This window comes from Marmota flaviventris, chromosome 16 (genome assembly GCF_047511675.1).
Source record: "Marmota flaviventris isolate mMarFla1 chromosome 16, mMarFla1.hap1, whole genome shotgun sequence".
Lineage (NCBI taxonomy): Eukaryota > Metazoa > Chordata > Mammalia > Rodentia > Sciuridae > Marmota > Marmota flaviventris.
Genome location: NC_092513.1, coordinates 46,468,333 through 46,486,559, shown reverse-complemented (window position 1 = coordinate 46,486,559; position 18,227 = coordinate 46,468,333). Strand labels below are relative to the sequence as shown.

The 18,227-nt window shown below is 35.1% G+C and overlaps 1 protein-coding gene across 5 annotated transcripts in view; it reads right to left on the bottom strand.

Annotated features, from left to right (window-relative positions):
- Positions 1 to 18,227, bottom strand: part of Osbpl1a (oxysterol binding protein like 1A) — a 226,335-nt gene that overhangs the window by 157,562 nt on the left and 50,546 nt on the right. For 4 of the 5 annotated variants that reach the window (XM_071602837.1, XM_071602836.1, XM_027935653.3 and 1 more), the window contains exons 5-7: positions 14,489 to 14,600; positions 9,488 to 9,573; positions 8,216 to 8,360 (exon numbers count right to left, since the gene is read on the bottom strand). In XM_071602837.1, coding sequence (XP_071458938.1) covers positions 8,216 to 8,360; positions 9,488 to 9,573; positions 14,489 to 14,600 — 343 coding nt within the window. The remainder of the gene's footprint in view (positions 1 to 8,215; positions 8,361 to 9,487; positions 9,574 to 14,488; positions 14,601 to 18,227) is intronic. The other variant, XM_071602839.1, reaches the window with a different exon arrangement.

Sequence of the window (18,227 nt, the reverse complement as noted above, 5' to 3'; positions counted from 1 at the left end):
ATGATGTAGAGTCGCACCATATGTGCAGTGATACATGTACGTAGGTAATGATGTCCATCTCATTCCACCATCTTTCCTGCGCTCATTCCCCCACCTCTTCCCTTCCTCTCCTTTGCCCAAAGTTTCCCCATCCATCCCATGCCCCTGCACCCATTGTGGATCAGCATCCACTTATCAGAGACAGCATTCAACCTTTGGTTTGGGGGATTGGCTTACTTCGCTTAGCATGATATTCTCAAAATCCATCCACTTGCGTGCAAATGCCATAATTTGATTCTCTTTTAATGTTGAATAATATTCTATTTTGTATATATACCACTGTTGCTTTATCCATTCATCTACTGAAGGGCATCTAGGTTGGTTCCACAGTTTAGCTATTGTGAATTGGCAGTGTCACTATAGTATGCTGATTTTAAGTCCACTGGGTATAGACCGAGAAGTAGGATAGCTGGGTCAAATGGTGGTTCCATTCCAAGTTTTCTATGGAATCTCCATACTGCTTTCCAGAGTGGTTGCACCAATTTGCAGTGCCACCAGCAATGTATGAATGTACCTTTTTTCCTCCACAGCCTTGCCAACACTTATTGGTGCTTGTATTCTTGATAATTGCCATTCTGACTGGAGTGAAATGAAATCTCAGTGTACTTTTAATTTTCATTTCTCTAACGCAATGGGAGCATGAGGGAAGAATGCATTTCAACTCATTGTACACAAATGTAGCAGAATCATGTGATTGCTAGAAATGTTGAATATTTTTTCATACATTTGTGATTGATTGTATATCTTCTTCTGAGAAGTGTCTGTTCAATTCCTTAGCCCATTTATTGATTGGGGTTTTGTTTTTGGTTTTGGTTTTTTGGGGTGTTTTTTGAGTTTTTTTATATATTCTAGAAATTGACGCTCTATCTGATGTGTGTGTAGTAAAGATGTTCTCCCATTCTGTGGGCTATCTCTTCACATTATTGATTGAAGAAGTTAAATTCTTAAAATGTATGAGAAAGATATGACATTAATGGAAAAGGAGAGATTACTTGATAAGGATATAAAATGATTAGCAATGTGGGACGCATATCAATTTTCATGCTCAAAACCCTAACCCATACTTGTAAAGGACCAAGCCTCTCATCATCCTCTGATATCACCTACTGCTCCCCAGCACATCCTGCTCTAGCAGATTCTTTTTCCTCAAATACACCAAAAGCTCCCTTCTCACGATTTTTGACAGTTGCTTTCCATGAATGTTATTCTGCCAGATCCTTGGGGATTAGTCCCTCTTCAGATCTTTATTCAAAGTCACTGCAGAGAACCCTTCCATCCTTTCTAAAGGCAACAGCCCACTGCTATCACTCTCTATTCCTTTTTATTCTATTTCTATTTTTTTGGACCTTACTGCCTGATAGCATGTATTCAGCTTTTGTCTATTACCTTCCATCAAAATACAAGCTCCACACAACCCACCTGAATCAAATGTATGAAATATGATATGTCAAGAGCTTTGTAATGTTTTGAACAACCAATAAAAAAAAAAATGATGAAAAAAAAAATACAAGCTCCAAGAGAACCAAGGGCACTGGCACACATCTGTGGTCCCAGCTACTCAATAGCAACCTTTTAATGTTTAAAGGGGAAGATTTTTTCAGTTGAGAATAGTATTTGTATGAAACCATGTGAAGACTTTAATAAAATGGTAAAAAGGATTTTAGGAATCATACTTTAACATCCATTTTTTTCAGTTTTGCACCCATTTTAGTCCAAGCTTTTAGGGTTCCTCTGCTCCAATATTAAGGCAAGAAAACAACTTTAGCACTTAACTAATAATAATAAAATTATGTATACTGTGGCTTCTCACATTGCTGGATAATTCATGAAGCCCACTAGGGAAATCCTTTTCAGATGCCTAAACCGTCCTTTCATTCTTTTATATATTTACCTTTCAATGTTAATTGTATGTAAAATGCCATTAATCTTAAAAGGTAATCACAATTCTTCAGCTAGTATTATAATTCTTACACACATCTTTCTACCTTTTTTTAAAACTTTTAAAAATACCTTTATTTATTCATTTATTTATTTGTTTGTTTTTAAGTGGTGCTGAGAATCGAACCCAGGGCCTCGGATGTGCTAGGTAAACGCTCTACTGCTGAGCCACATCCCCAGCCCCACATCTTTCTACTTTTAGTATACATAAAAGTATTCATAAACAAAGTTATTTTAATGTTAAATATGGCTTTAAATTGAATTTACTGTACAACTTAGCTATCCTTCTACAATTTGCTCTATTCAAAATTTAGCCATGCTGACACATGTATCTCTAGTTTTATCTATTTTAGTATTATTCCAAGGATAATCCACAGTAGATTTAAGCAGCTAGGTTTCTATTTTAAGTAGATCTAAAATAAACATCATAGTATATACCCCCTTATCTTCATGTAATTTTTTTCCATGAGGATGAATTTTAATCTAGATTTAATGTCTCTCTCTGAAGCCTTTAATCACATGCTCATTTTCCCCTCTCCTGTATATCTTCTTTAGTGAAGTATCTGAACCTTTCAAAACTGGGTTGCTTACTTCCTATTGATTTATAAGGGGATTTTTATACAGCTTTAATACAAGTCTACTGTTGTAAGCACTTTCTGCCAATATTTTCTCCCACATAGGAGCTAGCATTTTAATAGTACCTATTAAAAAGAAAAACATTAATTTTTACAAAGTCCAATTTATCAATGTTTCATTCATTTGGAAATCTCATATTTAGGAAAATTTTTGCCAAACCCTAAGTAAGATTTTTCTGGATTTAAAAAAAAAATTTATGGGTTTAACCAGTTTTCCATTTCTGTGATCCATTGAAAGCTAATTTTTATATCTGGCATGAGGTCAGGGTCAAGGGGCACTGTTTTGCATGCTGATATTCCATTTTTTCTAATACCACTTGTTGAAAAGTTTATCCTTTTCCAATGACTCCTTAAAACTTCTGTCAAAATCCATTGACCATATATATATGGATTGATTTATGGACTCTCTCCTGCTCCATTGATCTATGTTATCTATTTTTTGTATCAATACCACACTGTCCTAAAATAAGATTGTGTACATCTCCTAAGTCTTTTCCATTTACATATAAAAAATTTATGATCAATTTGTCAGTTTGTATCAAAAAAGTATGCTGGAACTTTATAAGGATCACACTGAATCCTTAGATTAATTTAGGGACAACTGATTCCTCAACAATGCTAAGTCTTCTGATTCCTGAAAATAGTACACTCTTCCATTTATTTAAATTTTCTTATATTTCTCTCACCAATTTTCTGGGTTTTTTCAGTGTACAAGTTTTGTACTTCATCAAGTTTCTTAGTAAGTATTTCATAAAATCGTAATACTATTATAAATGGCTTGGGTTTTTTCAAGTTCAGTTTCTGAGTAATATTGAAAAACATAATTGATCAAATAGCTAAGCTATGTTATGGAACCAGTCTAGGTGCCCTTCAACAGATAAATAAAAATATGGTATATATACACAATGGAAAATTACTTAGCCATCAAGAAGGAAGCTGGGCATGGTGGCACACACCTATAATCCTAGCAGCTTGGGAGGCTGAAGCAAGAGGATCCTGAATTCAAAGACAGACTCAGCAACTTAGCAAGGCCCTAAGCAATCTAGTGAGATCTTGTCTCTAAAGAAAATATTTTAAAAAGGCTGGGAATGTGGCTCAGTGGTTAAGCACCCCTGGGTTTAATTCCTGGTACCAAAAAAAGAAGAAGAAGAATGAAATTATGGAATTTGCCAGTAAATGAATAGAATTGAAGACTATCATGCTAAGTGAAATAAGCTAATCCCAAAAACCTAAAGGCAGAATATTCTCTGATATGTCGATGCTAACACACAATAAGGGGTTGAGGGGAAGAACAAAAGTTCAATGAATTAGACAAAGCGGAATAAAGGGTAAGGAGGGAGATGGGAATAGGAAAGACAGTAGAATGAATAAGACATAACTTTCCTATGTTCATACATGAATACATGACCAGTGTAATTCCACATCTTGTTCAACCACAAGAATAGGATCCTAATTAGAATAAATTATATTTCAGGCATGGACAATATGTTAAAATACATACTACTGTCATGTATATATAAAAAGAACTAAAAATATACATATAATTGATCTTTTTACATTGAACACTAGTTCACTATTAATATGGATGATCATAACAATCTGTGAGTAAAGACAGTTTTACTTTTTCAATGACTTTAGTCATTTTTCTTTATTACATTTGCTAGGACTTCCAGTGTGAGAATATGAATAATAGGAATAGAGGAGAGGAATTAACTCCATTATGGCCAAAAGTAGAGCCTCTCAATGTTTAAAGATTGTAATGTATATTGTATCTTTAAAGTACATGGAGTTTAATAATCAGTATGAAAAATAGACACATAAAATCACCTCTTTCTCATGGCTAGCCTATGGTCTTAGCATTCTTTAACCACTCAAAAAAATGCGCCTCTGTCATCTGTCAAGCTCCCATATGTGCATGCTTTCATTTTTAAACTACGTGGTCTGCTCCTCTACCCTGAGTCAATACCCAAACCAATATCTTGCTGAGAGATCTTATTCATCTCATGATTTTAATTAACTCTTTGTGCTAATAATTCCCAAGTATCTTTCTTCCCCAGATTTTTCCATTAACCTCAAATTTCTATTTTCAAATGTCTCACTTGATTTATATAATAGATATTTCAAAATTTAAATATCTTTAAAAGCCAAACTCCCTTTGGATCAGCTGCTAACTTGCTACCTTCCCTTCCTCAATAACTAAAGGCATTTTCCAAACACTCAAGTCAAACTCTGTCATCCTTGACCACTTCACATCCAAACCATGATGAAACCCTGGCCACTCTACCTTAAAAATGTATTAAAAACCTAACCACCTGTGTTGCCACAATCCTACTGAAGTCGACATCATCTCTCACCCAGATTATTCCAACAGCCTCTTCCTTGCTATTCCTCTCTGTCCCTGCCCTCCTGCAGTCTATTCTACTTACAGCTAGCAAGATGATATTATGTAACTTAAGTCAAATTGTATCACTGCTGCACTCTAAATCCCCCATCTTCCCATCTCACATAGATACAAAACTCCCTGAAAACAGGGGCTTGCCTGCTTTGCTTTCTTCACTGCTCCAGATCCCGAGTATCTGGTATTACCCAGCACACAAACACTCAAGTATTTGTTGAATAAATGAGTCTTAATTACCATAGGGTCATTAGTCCTTTTATCCAGCAGAATACCCCAGGTTATCTTCCCTTTTTACATTTTGAACCTTTGACTTTCTTAGAATTGCTTTGAGTTCATAAATTAATTTTGGGAGAACCCCTAGCTTTTAAATGTTGAGTTCCTCTCCACCCAAAACATGGTAGGTCTATTTTTTTAGATGTTCTTTTATTTTGTGTTCATAATTTCCTCCATAAAAAACTAAGCATTTTTATCAAATATATACCCACTTTTTTTTTTGCTATTACCATAAATGTTATCTTTTAAAAATTACATTTTCTGCCACAATTAAATCTTCAAGTTCTTTTTCTACCACATATTCCTCCTTAAATTTAAATGCTTAAATTTCCCTTTGCCTTAAAAAACCTCCATTTGAGGCTGGGGATGTAGCTTACAGATAGCACACTTGCCTGGCATGTGTGAAGCCCCTGAGTTCCATCCCCAATGCCACACAAAACAAACAAAAAAATAAATAAAATTTTAAAACTCCACTTGGCTATGAAGCCATCTGTTCTTAAATGGAAGTAGTTAAGTAGTGCTAACTCAGCTTCTTCACTTCCTACTCAATCCTTAAGCCCTAACCTAGCCTTTGTTCAACAATGGTCCAGTGAAAACTGCTCTTTCAGAAATGACCACCACACATTGAGTCAATGAATTCCACAGCTCTTCCTCAGTGTTTATCTTCTTCAGTCTAAGTTGAACATGATACCAATAACATCCTACCCCTTTGCTCTGAATTTTTTCTCTTCTTTTGGCTTCCATTAAACTGATTTTCTTTCCCTTCTCATGGGTATGTCCCCTTCTCCATCCTCCAATTTCTCTCTTACCTTTATTCCAGGAAGAACTTGTATTCTATTTTAGGGATATAGGGAGAGCCTCTTGAGGGAAGCAGAGTTTCAGCCAGCTCTTGAAGTGAGAATAGGGTTTACCGTATGGATAAGTAGAAAAAAAGAATTTCTGGCAGAAAGAATAGCATATGCAAGCTGGGTGTAGTGGTGGACACCTGTAATTCTAGCAACTTGGGAGGCTGAGGCTGGAGGACCACAAGTTTAAGACCAGCCTGAGCAACTTAGCAAAACCCTGCTTCAAAAAGGAAAAGGGGTTGGGGATGTAGCTCATTGTCCGAGAATACCTAGGTTCAATCCCCAGTATAAAGAAAAAAAAAAAAAAAAAAAAGCCAAGTAAGGAAAGCATAGTTAACCACAGAGCCTTGAATAGTTTGGTGCATTCAGAGCTGTACTGTCCAATATGGTAGATGCAAATCATATGCAGTAATAGGTACCTGAAATGTGGCTATTCCAAATTGAAGTGTGCTGCAAGTGACCTTCCAAATTAAGGGGTAAGATGGCCTGCCATTCCAAGGCTTTCTACTATATAAGTCTAACCTGTATGCAGTAGTACCTAATACTGCTCCTCTTATGTGCTCTTGGATGTGACAACCTGGAGATATCTCCTAAACTTATGTTTTCATCTTCATGTTTTTTTTCATAATCTTTTCTCTGCCAAGAATACCCTTTCCCAAACTTCGTATCATAAGGAATCAAAATCTTAATAAAAGTATTATGTTTATAGAATTAGATAAAAACCTAAGGATACGGCCTTTTGTTAGAGATACAAATTGAAGCATTTAGACATGATTTTTTAAAAAAATGCTACTAGGATTTCAGAGTCTATATCAAATACCTACTCCTTCATGTGAAATAATTTTTATTTAACCCAAACCTTCAACAAACACACATATTAGAACATATTATGTGCTATATGTTGCTCTAGGTGCTAGTTAAACCTGTTAATAAAATGTTATCCCTGGCCAAATGAGGTTAGTCTTAAGGCAGACAGTTCCATAAGATAACTATTACAATGAAACATAATTTAGGCTCTGATGGAGCTGGATACAAAGTCCTTCCTACAGGAGCACTGACAAGTCCTAATACAGGCTGGTGTCAGGCAGAGGGAAGCATCCTAAAGTGACATAAAAGGCCCTCTTGGGATATTCCCCCTTTAATTACCCAAGACATTTCTGGTAGCTTCTTTTCTGTTTATCCAATTCTGTCTTGGATACAGTCAAGCATGTACCCTAGACTCCTAACATCTGTAGATTCCATATTTGCCAACTTGCCCATTGCTAAATTTATTTAACACCAAAATTAATACCTATGGTGATTTCTTGGTTATTCATGCACATTTTCAGAGTGGGGAAACGTTTTGAGTTGCCCAAGACTCATTTTCCCAGCTTGTTCTACAAGTTGAGCTAGAACAAGGTGATACTTGGTTCAGCTCTCATAAGGAACAAGTGTCCCTACTGTGGTTTATATTTAGAGTCACATTTTTGTGTTTTTGTTGGCAACTTTGATGTTTTAAATGGCCCTAAAGCACGGTGTTGAAGTACTGCCTAGTGTTCCTAGCTACAAGATAGTGATGTGCCTTCACAGAAAACACAACTTAGCCAAGCTTCATTCAGGCATAATTATGATTTCGTTACTCATGATCTGAGTATTAATGAATCAACTATATTAAATAAGGTGTTTTTAAACAGACCCACAAATGTTACAGATCAGTGGGTGAAAATGTGACGAGAGGCCCCCAGGAACCTCCTGAGCTTCTAGGAACAATGGTTCAGAATTCATTAATTCAGTATTGGTGGCAATGTTCCAGGACATAACTACTACAAACAATTGGAATCAACAGTACTTATCTTTCCCTCAAGGGTCAGATCTATCTTAGTCATCACTGGTGCTTCCTTTGGCATAGGTAAGCAATACCAAAGAGTTTAAATCTTAACTGAAAAGAAAACTAATGTTTATTATTTCTTTAGTGAATGCCTTGACTTCAAAAGTAGAGATCATACAGTTTAACAAAGGCTGACTACTAAAACAAAATAATCTTATATAATATTGACGCATTTTATGGCTTCAGAATGACCAGCAAAGGCTTTCGTCAATATGCTTACCATTTTTGTTCTTCAGATTAGGATCTGCTCCACTTTTTAGAAGTTTTAAGGCACACTGCTTGTGGGCCCGGTAGGCTGCACAATGCAACGGTGTATTTCCTAACTGATCCGAACAATTAACATCAGGAGGATTAGGCCTGTTGAGCTACCAATGAGAGAAATGCAATGCAGAATTATACATCAAAAGCAGACTTTCTCCCAGAAGGTGTTCAAGCAGAGCCTGGAGAACAGCAGGACTGGTTTGGCATTTAGACTATACATGACTTCTGGCTCACTAAACCAGCCAACCCTACCACTCCTGTGCTTGTCCCACAAATGCCACTAGATCGCAGGCCTATGTCCAGTTTCCACAGCCCTTGATGACAAGACACTACACGCTATGCCAGTGACACCCTATCCACCCCTGGCATTAAAATTTCACCAAGTGTGCTTGCTCCTACCAGTTCTGCATTTATTTCACACTCGTGACAGCAAAGCTACGAATCAGGCTACCATGAACAGTCCCTGAGGAAAGTTAAAACCATAGATGTTAAATGTGTAAATGTCAAAGTTCTATTGAATTTGTTGTTCCCACCTTACTGTTTTAGGAACTTCTTTATATAGTCTCCATTTCACAAAATTTTAAAAAATGTTTCAGGCACTAAACTTAGAAACTAAAGGAGCTGTTTCAAATAAAGCTGAAATAACTTTAAAGCAAATGGCAATACTTCAGTCTTGAATTCAGAACAAATTTAGAGTTTCATGTTTAATGAGACTATGCAGGAAATGGAAACTGGAAAGTAGGTCTCCTAGGAGGAAAAAGAAAGTATGCAAAGCTTTTAATCTGCACTAACATGATATAATATTCTGAAATACATCCCTTTTTTCTATTTTCTAGAAGGACAGCATTCCTTTCAGAAATTACTGCTCATCAAAATTAGGGAGAAAAACTTACCACTTTAGAGAGTCCTACATATTGTGTTTAAATTTTAAATTGGTTTAATCCAAAAAAATAATTTAAGTTGTCCTTACATTAACTATTTTCTATTAAAAATTAGATTTTTATCCATCAGGTTTTCAGCACGGGGTGGGAATGTAAATCAGAAATTTAGAAAAACAAATCACCATTTAAAATGTGTCCTGTTTAAACTTTACCATGTTGTTAGACATTTAAGGACTTTTGTCCTATTATTATAATCTCTGACACTTTCAGTCCCCTGTTCATGAAATTATAAACTTTACATTAAGTATAAAATTTCTTGAAGAACTGCCTTTTGCTTATTGTTGTATTACCAGAGCTGTGAGTTCTGCTGTTTTGCCTTCTCTTGCTGCTGCTAAAAGCAATTCTTCAAGCTTTCTTTGTTGTGTCCTTTCTACAGCTGCAAAAAGAAAACAAGTATGATTCTGCTACCAGTCAGTATCCTATTAGCAACTTAATTACAAAGACATATAAAGAAAAATGTGGTCATAGTGAAAAATGTTTTGAACTGTAATTCAAATGCAGAATATAGACTCTCATCCTTTCAGATGAGTTCAATTTCCTTCAAGTTTGATGGAATTATGTTTTAAATTCAGTGGATTTTGTTTTATTCACCATAATACTCAACAAAATTATGAATTACTTTTGTATAGTGAAATACTATTATGTATCTATCTGCTTGGAAAGGTAGATAAACTGTGTTCAGACCTTCCAGAACCTTTTAAAGGGAAGAGAAAAATAAGAAATAGCATTGGTAGAAAGATGAACAAATCACATAAACATATGCAGATAGGTTTTAATCTACTTACATACTTCCACATATTATGAAATTTATTCTATTTAATAAATATCATAACACTACTACCAAGTGCTATTCAATACACTTAAAAAATATTAACTCATTACATCATCCTACCCACCCTGAAGTAGTTGTTACTATGCTAATTCTATGGACAAAGAAATGGAGGCATCAGGAGGTCAGGGAACTTGGCCAAGGTCGTGAGGTGGAGGAGCTAGGCTGTGAATTTAGGCAAGCTGGTGCCAAAGCCCATGCTACTTTCAAATCATGTTTGCATGAAAAGAGCAACTGGCAATCTAATCTAAGAGTAGAATAATTTCTCATTTCTGCTAGATTTGAATTCTGTTTTGACTTACAGAAAAGAAACAATTTCATACAAAGTTTAGTAATCCCATTTAACACACATATACAATATCCTATGCAAAGGCTCAAGAGAGGATTATTCTCCTGGCAGTTTTCCTGGCTAAGACGAGTCATGGGCAGAGAAACAGGCTGGGGAAACAGATGAACATTTTTTAACAGTAATTACTACATGCTAATCCTTGATCCAGATACTATGTAAACCACTGCATTTCAACTACAGAGAACACAAACATTGAATACAGGAAAAGTAAAAACCAGCTTAGCTTTGTCTTAAGAAATGATGAAGTAACTCAGAATCATCATCATCTATTCTCACATTTTTGCTTCCATACTCGGACTCTGTCTATGTAGGCGCTCGGAGGCTTTAATAGGAACTACTATCTTCCATCTTTCCTTTCACTATGAACTCTTCAAGAGCAGTAATCCCCTGGTACCTGCCTCCACTACTGCATTATCCTGACCTATAACTTATTCCTTTAGTGTCTGGATGGATCCCAGAGCCTCATGCATGCTAGGCAAGCTTTCTATCTTGAGCTATATCCCCAGTCCTCTCTCAGAGGTCCTTTAAGTCTAGCACCTGTTCTTAATTCTTATGTATCCAGGCATTTATAAGGTACTCAGCACAATACATATCAGTTGTTAAATAATGCTTAATAATTTCTGTTTCACACTTCAGGGAAAGGATATAAAGAATACCCTAATATTTTTTTTCTAGATTTTCTAGGCTCACAAATGAGAACAAATAGGAATTTAGAGTTGAAAACCCTGCATATGTTCCTGTAAACTTCCTGTCCTATGTTTATTCAGAGCAAAGACTGCTGATCCAGTAAATGAAAAGCAAATACTCCAACTTCAGGTGATGGGGCTCCTAGAGTGCTGATAACATTCTCTTTCTTGCTGTGGATGCTGTTCATAAGGACACTGTACTTTTGTGAAAATAGTGGGCTGCATATTAATGATATATATTTTTATCTCCATGAATACATCTTAAGGAAATACTCTAAATCCAAAAAAATATTAAAATTTAAATTTAATAAGATACCAAACTCTTTCATTTCAATCAGAATCCAGAGTTAGTTGGGATTTCAGAGGTCATGAAATCTACCTTCACCTTAATAGACAATTATAAACTTTCACAGGTTTGTAGTAGTACACATTGAAATGCAGAATACCTGGTAAATTTTGATGCTGATAGAAAATCACAACTTCACAATCACCACAGAAATAGATAATTTGGACAAATATTATCAATGAATGTTAAAACCACTGACTGAAAATTTATTGGTAAACAAAATACATTATGTGGTCTTAAGTTTCTCCCTCAGTTTATTAGTTATAAAGGGAAAAACATAGAATTCCAGTGGACCACCCAGTGATCAGAGTTAACATCACCAATAATGGAACAAAGTGACATTCTGTGTCTCCTATGAGGGCACAACCTCACCTATACAATATTCCTGCCAAAAAAAAAAAAAAAAATGCATACCCTGAATCTGATCATATGAAACAGAAAAACCCAAATTGAGGGACATTCTATAAATAATTCCACAATTGCCTTCCTCTTCTAAAAGGCAAACATTAAGAAAGGGGCGGGGGGAAAGCCTGCAGAACTGTTTCAGATACAAGATGACTAGAAAGATGTGAAAATTAAATACAACATGGGACTTCTGATTAGATCCTGGATTGGGTGGAAAATGCTACAAGAAGTTTTTTTACACAACAGGCAAAATTTATATATAAAAAAACATATATAATATTGTTGAGTACCCCTTATTCAAAATGTTTAGTATCACTTGTCAACACTAATTCAAAAATCCAAAATGGAAAATACTCAAGGATCCAAAAACTTTTTGAGCATCATGGTACTCAAAAATTTTTGCATTTTCAAGCAATTCCAATTGCAGATTAGGGATGCTCAACCTGTATATTAATGTAAAGTTCTCTGAGAGTGATCACTATGAAATCAGCCCTCCATATTCATGGGTTTCACATCTGTGGATTTAACCAACCAGATTGAAAATAATAAAACATTTTGTATCTGTATTGAACATGTTCAAATTTTTCTTATTATTATTCCCTAAATAATACAGTAAAACTGCTATTTACATAGTATTTACACTGTATTAGGGATCATAAGTAAACTTGGGAGGACATGCGTAGATTATAAACAAATACATTTTATGTAAGGGATATGAGCACCTGCAGATTTTGGTATCCAGGGATACCCTACACCAATCCCTATAGAACTGAGGAAAGACTAAAATTATGTGATATGTAAGAAAATATGCTTGTTCTTAAGAGATATATGCTGAAGTATCAGTATTTCTGCAAATTATTCTCAAATTGTTTAACAAAAAAAGTAAATAACATCAAATATGTACGATAACTCAGGTATGGCAAAATATCTACCAATTGATGAATCTAAATAAAGGACATACAAAGGAAGTACAACTGTTCATTGTATTAATCTTGAAATATTCCAATAGGTTGGAGACTTTTTCAAAATAAAAAGACAAATGAGAAACATAAAAAAGTTTGGGTTTTTTAGTTTTTTCGTTTTTGCCTGACTAGTAGTAGTCTACTGTTTCCCCAAATACTAAAATCATAGGAAACGCACTGCACTTTCCAAGGCAACTCACACCATTGTGACAATACACTGGCCCCAAATATCAACTCCCTGGTACCATATCAAGTGGGCCATCATCTGGCCATGGTTCTGCCACAAATAACATCATCCTTTCCTAAATAACTGCTCTTCAGATATTTAAGTATGCTGTCACTGTGCTTAACTATGTCTATCTCTCTGGAATAAAAAATTTCCTGTCTCTTTGTGCATTATTCCCTGATCTGGTTTCTGGTCTATGTACAGTCTTCCTAGGTTGCTCAAAGCACCTCTTGTAGTTTGCCAATGACTGTTTAGTGATCTACCCACAAATGGTATTATATTGGCTAAGGGGAGCTCATTAGAACAGAATCACTCAATTGGGTCTCTACTTCTGTTTCCCAGGATATGACCACATGAGCTGACAAATCATATTACCCATGAAGTCAAATAAGCCCTTGTCCTTGCACAATTTAGGTTTTGGAAGAGCCTTAAAGCATGTCTTTACAATTTCTCTTATTAAATGTCAACTTGTCAGGCTAACCTAACATTCCAGTCTGTCAGGAAAACCTCAGTTTTGGGTTCTCATCTTGATACATTAAAACAACAGGACAGGAACAAAGACAGTTACCTTATCCTCTCAATTAGTCTATAATGTATTAAAGGGCAGAGACTACAACCAATACATTTTGCATGTCCCCAAATCACATGATATACTGCCTGACAGAGATAGTATATGTGACTTCTATTCATTGACAATGAAAGAATTTGTTTTAATGCAGGAGTATGTTAAGACACTGATCTAAAGATATCTGACGAGCAAAGCTGACCCGAAAGGAGAATAGTGAATACTTGAGACTGGGAAGTGGGAGAAAAAAAAGAATTGGATTTGATCAGTGTATGTTGTATGCATGTAAGAAAATATTGCACAAACCTATTAATACATATAAAGAATATACGTTAATAAAAAAATTTTTAAATAAAGATGTCTGAACACAGACATTTTCTAACTGCAGAACAAGAAAGAAGAGTTCAGTTCTGAAAGTCAATGGAAAAATAGTAAAAAGTAGGATGCAGGGTATTACACAGATAAAAACACTAATAACTGTTATACATCAATGAGGTCCTCAAGAAAATGGAGCCAGTTGTCTTCCCCAATATCAAAACACTCCCAGGAGCCACACTACTTGGTTTCTCTGTCTGGCACAGCACCTCTGTCTGTATTCCTTCACAATCATATTTCACCAGCTTATCCACTACATTCCCTCATTTCTCTTTTTCTACTTTTATTTTGCTGGATATTGGAAAAAATAGATTTCTAAAACATGCATAATTTTGTATAAGCTAAGAATTTAAATGCCATGAGGGAATTCTCATATAGATAATTTTGTGTACAAATAATTACTCCCCAAATGACATTATCAATAGAGTACAAGAGAGTATAGGCTTCTTGTCATCTACATGGATATTTTAGAAGCTATTTTACCCATACTGTCGATCTTGGCTATAATTAAGCTAAATTATGCTTATGTTAAGATCCATGATATTTACCTTCAAGCATGCTTCTGATTTCTTTGTCATGTGTAGCTTCTTTTGCTGTCTGTCCACTTCCATTTACCACTGTAGTATCAGCGTCGTATTCTAAGAGAAGCATTACCAATTCCTAAATAGACAAATTATTTTGGGCCATATTAAGCTAAGATTTTATTATATGCCTTTTCCAAATTATCAATCATTACAGAGTTTTTACAAAAAAAGTCCTATATAAGGATCTTTATGTGACATCAATTATGACAATAAGTGATTCAAATAATTGTAATAATAATTGATGATTGCCTAGAAAACTGCCAATCCACAATACACAGCCAACATCTATAAATAAGTTTTAAAATAAATTATGTGGCATGTACCAAAATTATTCTTGTGATAAAACTAAATTTGTAAGTTTAAAAAGCCATTATTCAAATTAGAGCATATAGTATATTCATTTATCATTCCTCTAAGGCCTGATGAGAAACAATAATTCCCCAACAGACCTACATTTCTTAAAGTTAATTTTGATTCATTCAGAAAATAGAATAATATTCTCTGAAGTGATATAAACTAATGAGATGTACTATACTACTGAGGAATTGCTTATCATGAAGCAAACAACAAATGACAGTTTCATTCATGTATAAGTGGCTAATTGCTATTTTAGGAATTTCAAATTAATTGTTAATATATGTTAAGTCCAGGTATCACTGGTCAGTTATATAACTTAAAACAAATGGAGGAGAAAAATGCAGACAATAATAGAAATTTGATATCTGCTTTCCCTGAGATATATAGTGCCCAAGGAGAGAATAATGACAGTGCTTGCTTTCAAGCTCCACACTAAGTGCTGTTCTAACTCCTGGAATGACAGTGGCTATAACCTAGGAAGTGATATCTCATGTTGTCATAGGAAATTTTATGGCCCAGAGGAAAGATAAAACCTCTATGTTAGTTAAAAATATATTTTTATAGTTAAGTACTTAAATAACATTAAAAAAAACACAAACAAAAGAAGGAAATAATATACTCATTTTCCTAATCACTAAATGACCACTATAAACATTTTGCTCTTTCTTTCTAATCATTTTCCATTGCAGAAGTTTGAGTTTTTATGTTGTTTTGTTTTTAAGAGACAGGGTCTCACTAATGTTGCCCTTGTCAGCCCTGAACTCCTGGGCTTGAAATCTTCTTGTTCAGTCTTCCAAGTCTCTGGGACTATAGGAGTGCACCACTGTACCACCCCAAACTTGAGATGTTTTAAACATAATTTCATCCATATGAAATAGTTGTTTTATGTTATACACCTATTTTCTAATATATATGTCTAGTATATGACATATATTTTCATGGCTCAATATTATTCTGTTAATATATATATATTGTATATATTATTCTATGTTATATAGAATTATATATCTGTATCTGGGATTTTTCTGGGTTTTTTTGTTGTTGCTCTTGTTTATTCTTTTGTTTTGTTTTGCAGTGCTGGAAATTAAACCCAGGGCCTGTACATATTAAGTAAGAACTCTAACACTTAGCTACACCCCCAGACCTTTCCCGCCTATTTTTAAATGCAGTACATAGGGGCTAGAGCTGTAACTCGGTGGTGGAGCTCTTGCCTAGCATATGTGAGGCCTATTTTTAATTGTTCAGTGGACGTTTTGCTGCATAACTACTCTTAAATTTTAAAAAAGTTAAAGTCCAGCTGTGGTTTTCTATGCTCAAAGATCATCCTGCCTTTTAACACTTGTATAGATACAAAACAATTAGCTGTCATCTTTTTCTTCGTCATCCCCCAAGATCTGGAATTCTTCACCTAGTACTTACGAGTCCCTGGTACTTTTAATTTCCACTCTGCCCTCACAGGTATCCCTTTCATCCACTGAGAAAACTGTTCTTTTCTGAACCATTCAACAATTGCCCACATATTTAATTAATTATTTCACTTAACATACTTATATACTTAACATTGTACAAGGCTTCACAGAGAACATTCCTGGATATCAACTACTGAAGGGAGACTGTGTGTGGCTCAGTAGTAGAGCACTTTCCTAGCATGTGCAAAGTGCTAAGTTCAATTTCCAGCACTGTGAGAAAAAAAAAAAATGAAGTGACTTTAGAAAACTCTGACAAACTTGGCACACCTGTTTAGGATGAAATCAAGAAAAAAATCAATAAAATAACAGAGATAAAGCAATCTATGTGGTGGGGGGAGTATATTTCCAAGTGCCAACAATAGAAAGAAGAATTAAGAGTGAAAACTATTTCAAAGACCAATAGAAATATTACACAGGGAGCCCATGTGGAGGAAGATAAGCCCCATTTTAGATACATGAAATTTCAGCTCCCTGAGGGGTAGCTAAGGCCACCAACATGCAGCTGAACAGAGGCCCTGGATGCCTGCAGAGTAGTCTGAGGTAAAATTACAGATTTCCAAATAACCCCCTAGGAACTAAAAAAATGAAGCCATAAGAGTAGATTGGTTTGTTGAGCAAAGTTTCCCGAGAAAAGAAAAGGGTGTTAAAAAAATGAAGCCTTAAGGGAAAAAACAAAAAAGAATCATGAAGGCATCCAGAGAAACTTCAGAGCCTCCTTCCAAAGAAATAATCAGAATGTCAGGTTGCAGCTGAAGAAAACAGAAGCCCTTAAAGTTAGTGAACCACTGATGACCTTTCCCCCAAACTCCAATTCCTAGAGGAGCCAAGAACTAGACTATAAAAGGAGCTAAGGAAGGTGAAAAAGGGAGTGTAGACACATTTTAATAATTTTTTCAACAAATCAGATATATATATCTCCTATTGTCATGTGTAAGTAAAAAGAACAACAATAAGAACAAAAACCAGAGCTAAAAAAAAGCTCCTGCTCAGAGAAGACATCCTTGCCCACTCTAGGTAGAGTAGCATTAGCCATCCACTAACTCTCCTTCTTCTGCTTGATTCATTTTCCTAGTATTTCCAGTGTCCTGGATTTTTAAGAAGGAAGGGTTTAGAAAAATTGTGCTGTATATGTGTAATAAGAATTGTAATGCATTCCGTTGTCAGGAAAAAAAAAAAAAGAAGGAAGGGTTTAGTCTGTTCTATTCACTGTTGTAGTCCTGCACCTGGAACACCAGCTATTTATTTTTGAATATTTATGTCCAAATAAAGATGTTCTGCTTAAAATATTCCTGGCCATGACAGCATTTTGACCAACTTGTCAAAGAAGTAACTGGAGGAGCAAAGTTTTGGCTTTGAGCAAGATAATATTTTTCCCCTAGTGGTTAGGATTGATACTCAAAAGAGCTTAAAGAAAATTTAACATGACCATGAATCATACCCTCAAATTGCCCTAACCCCATTCTGCTTAGCAAACTGTCAGTCATTCCTTTATTGCACAATTCTATTCTTGTTATCAACATACAATTCATATCAGGTGAAAGAGCAAAATCCCATACCCATATGGCTTTTAACTAACTGTATTAAGATACAATTTACAGGCTGGGGTTGTGGTTCAGTGGAATGCTTGCCTAGCACGTGGGGGGCCCTGGGTTTGATCCTCAGCACCACATAAAAATAAATAAATAAAATAAAGGTATTGTGTCCAAGTACAACTAAAAATTAAATATTTTAAAAATTTTTAAAAAATATATAATTCACATAAATTTCACCCTGTTAAAGTGTAAAATTCTATGGCTTTTTGTATATTTGGAGTTGTGTGCAATAATCATCACTATATAATTTTAGAATATTTTTATCACCCTGAAAAGAAACCCCAT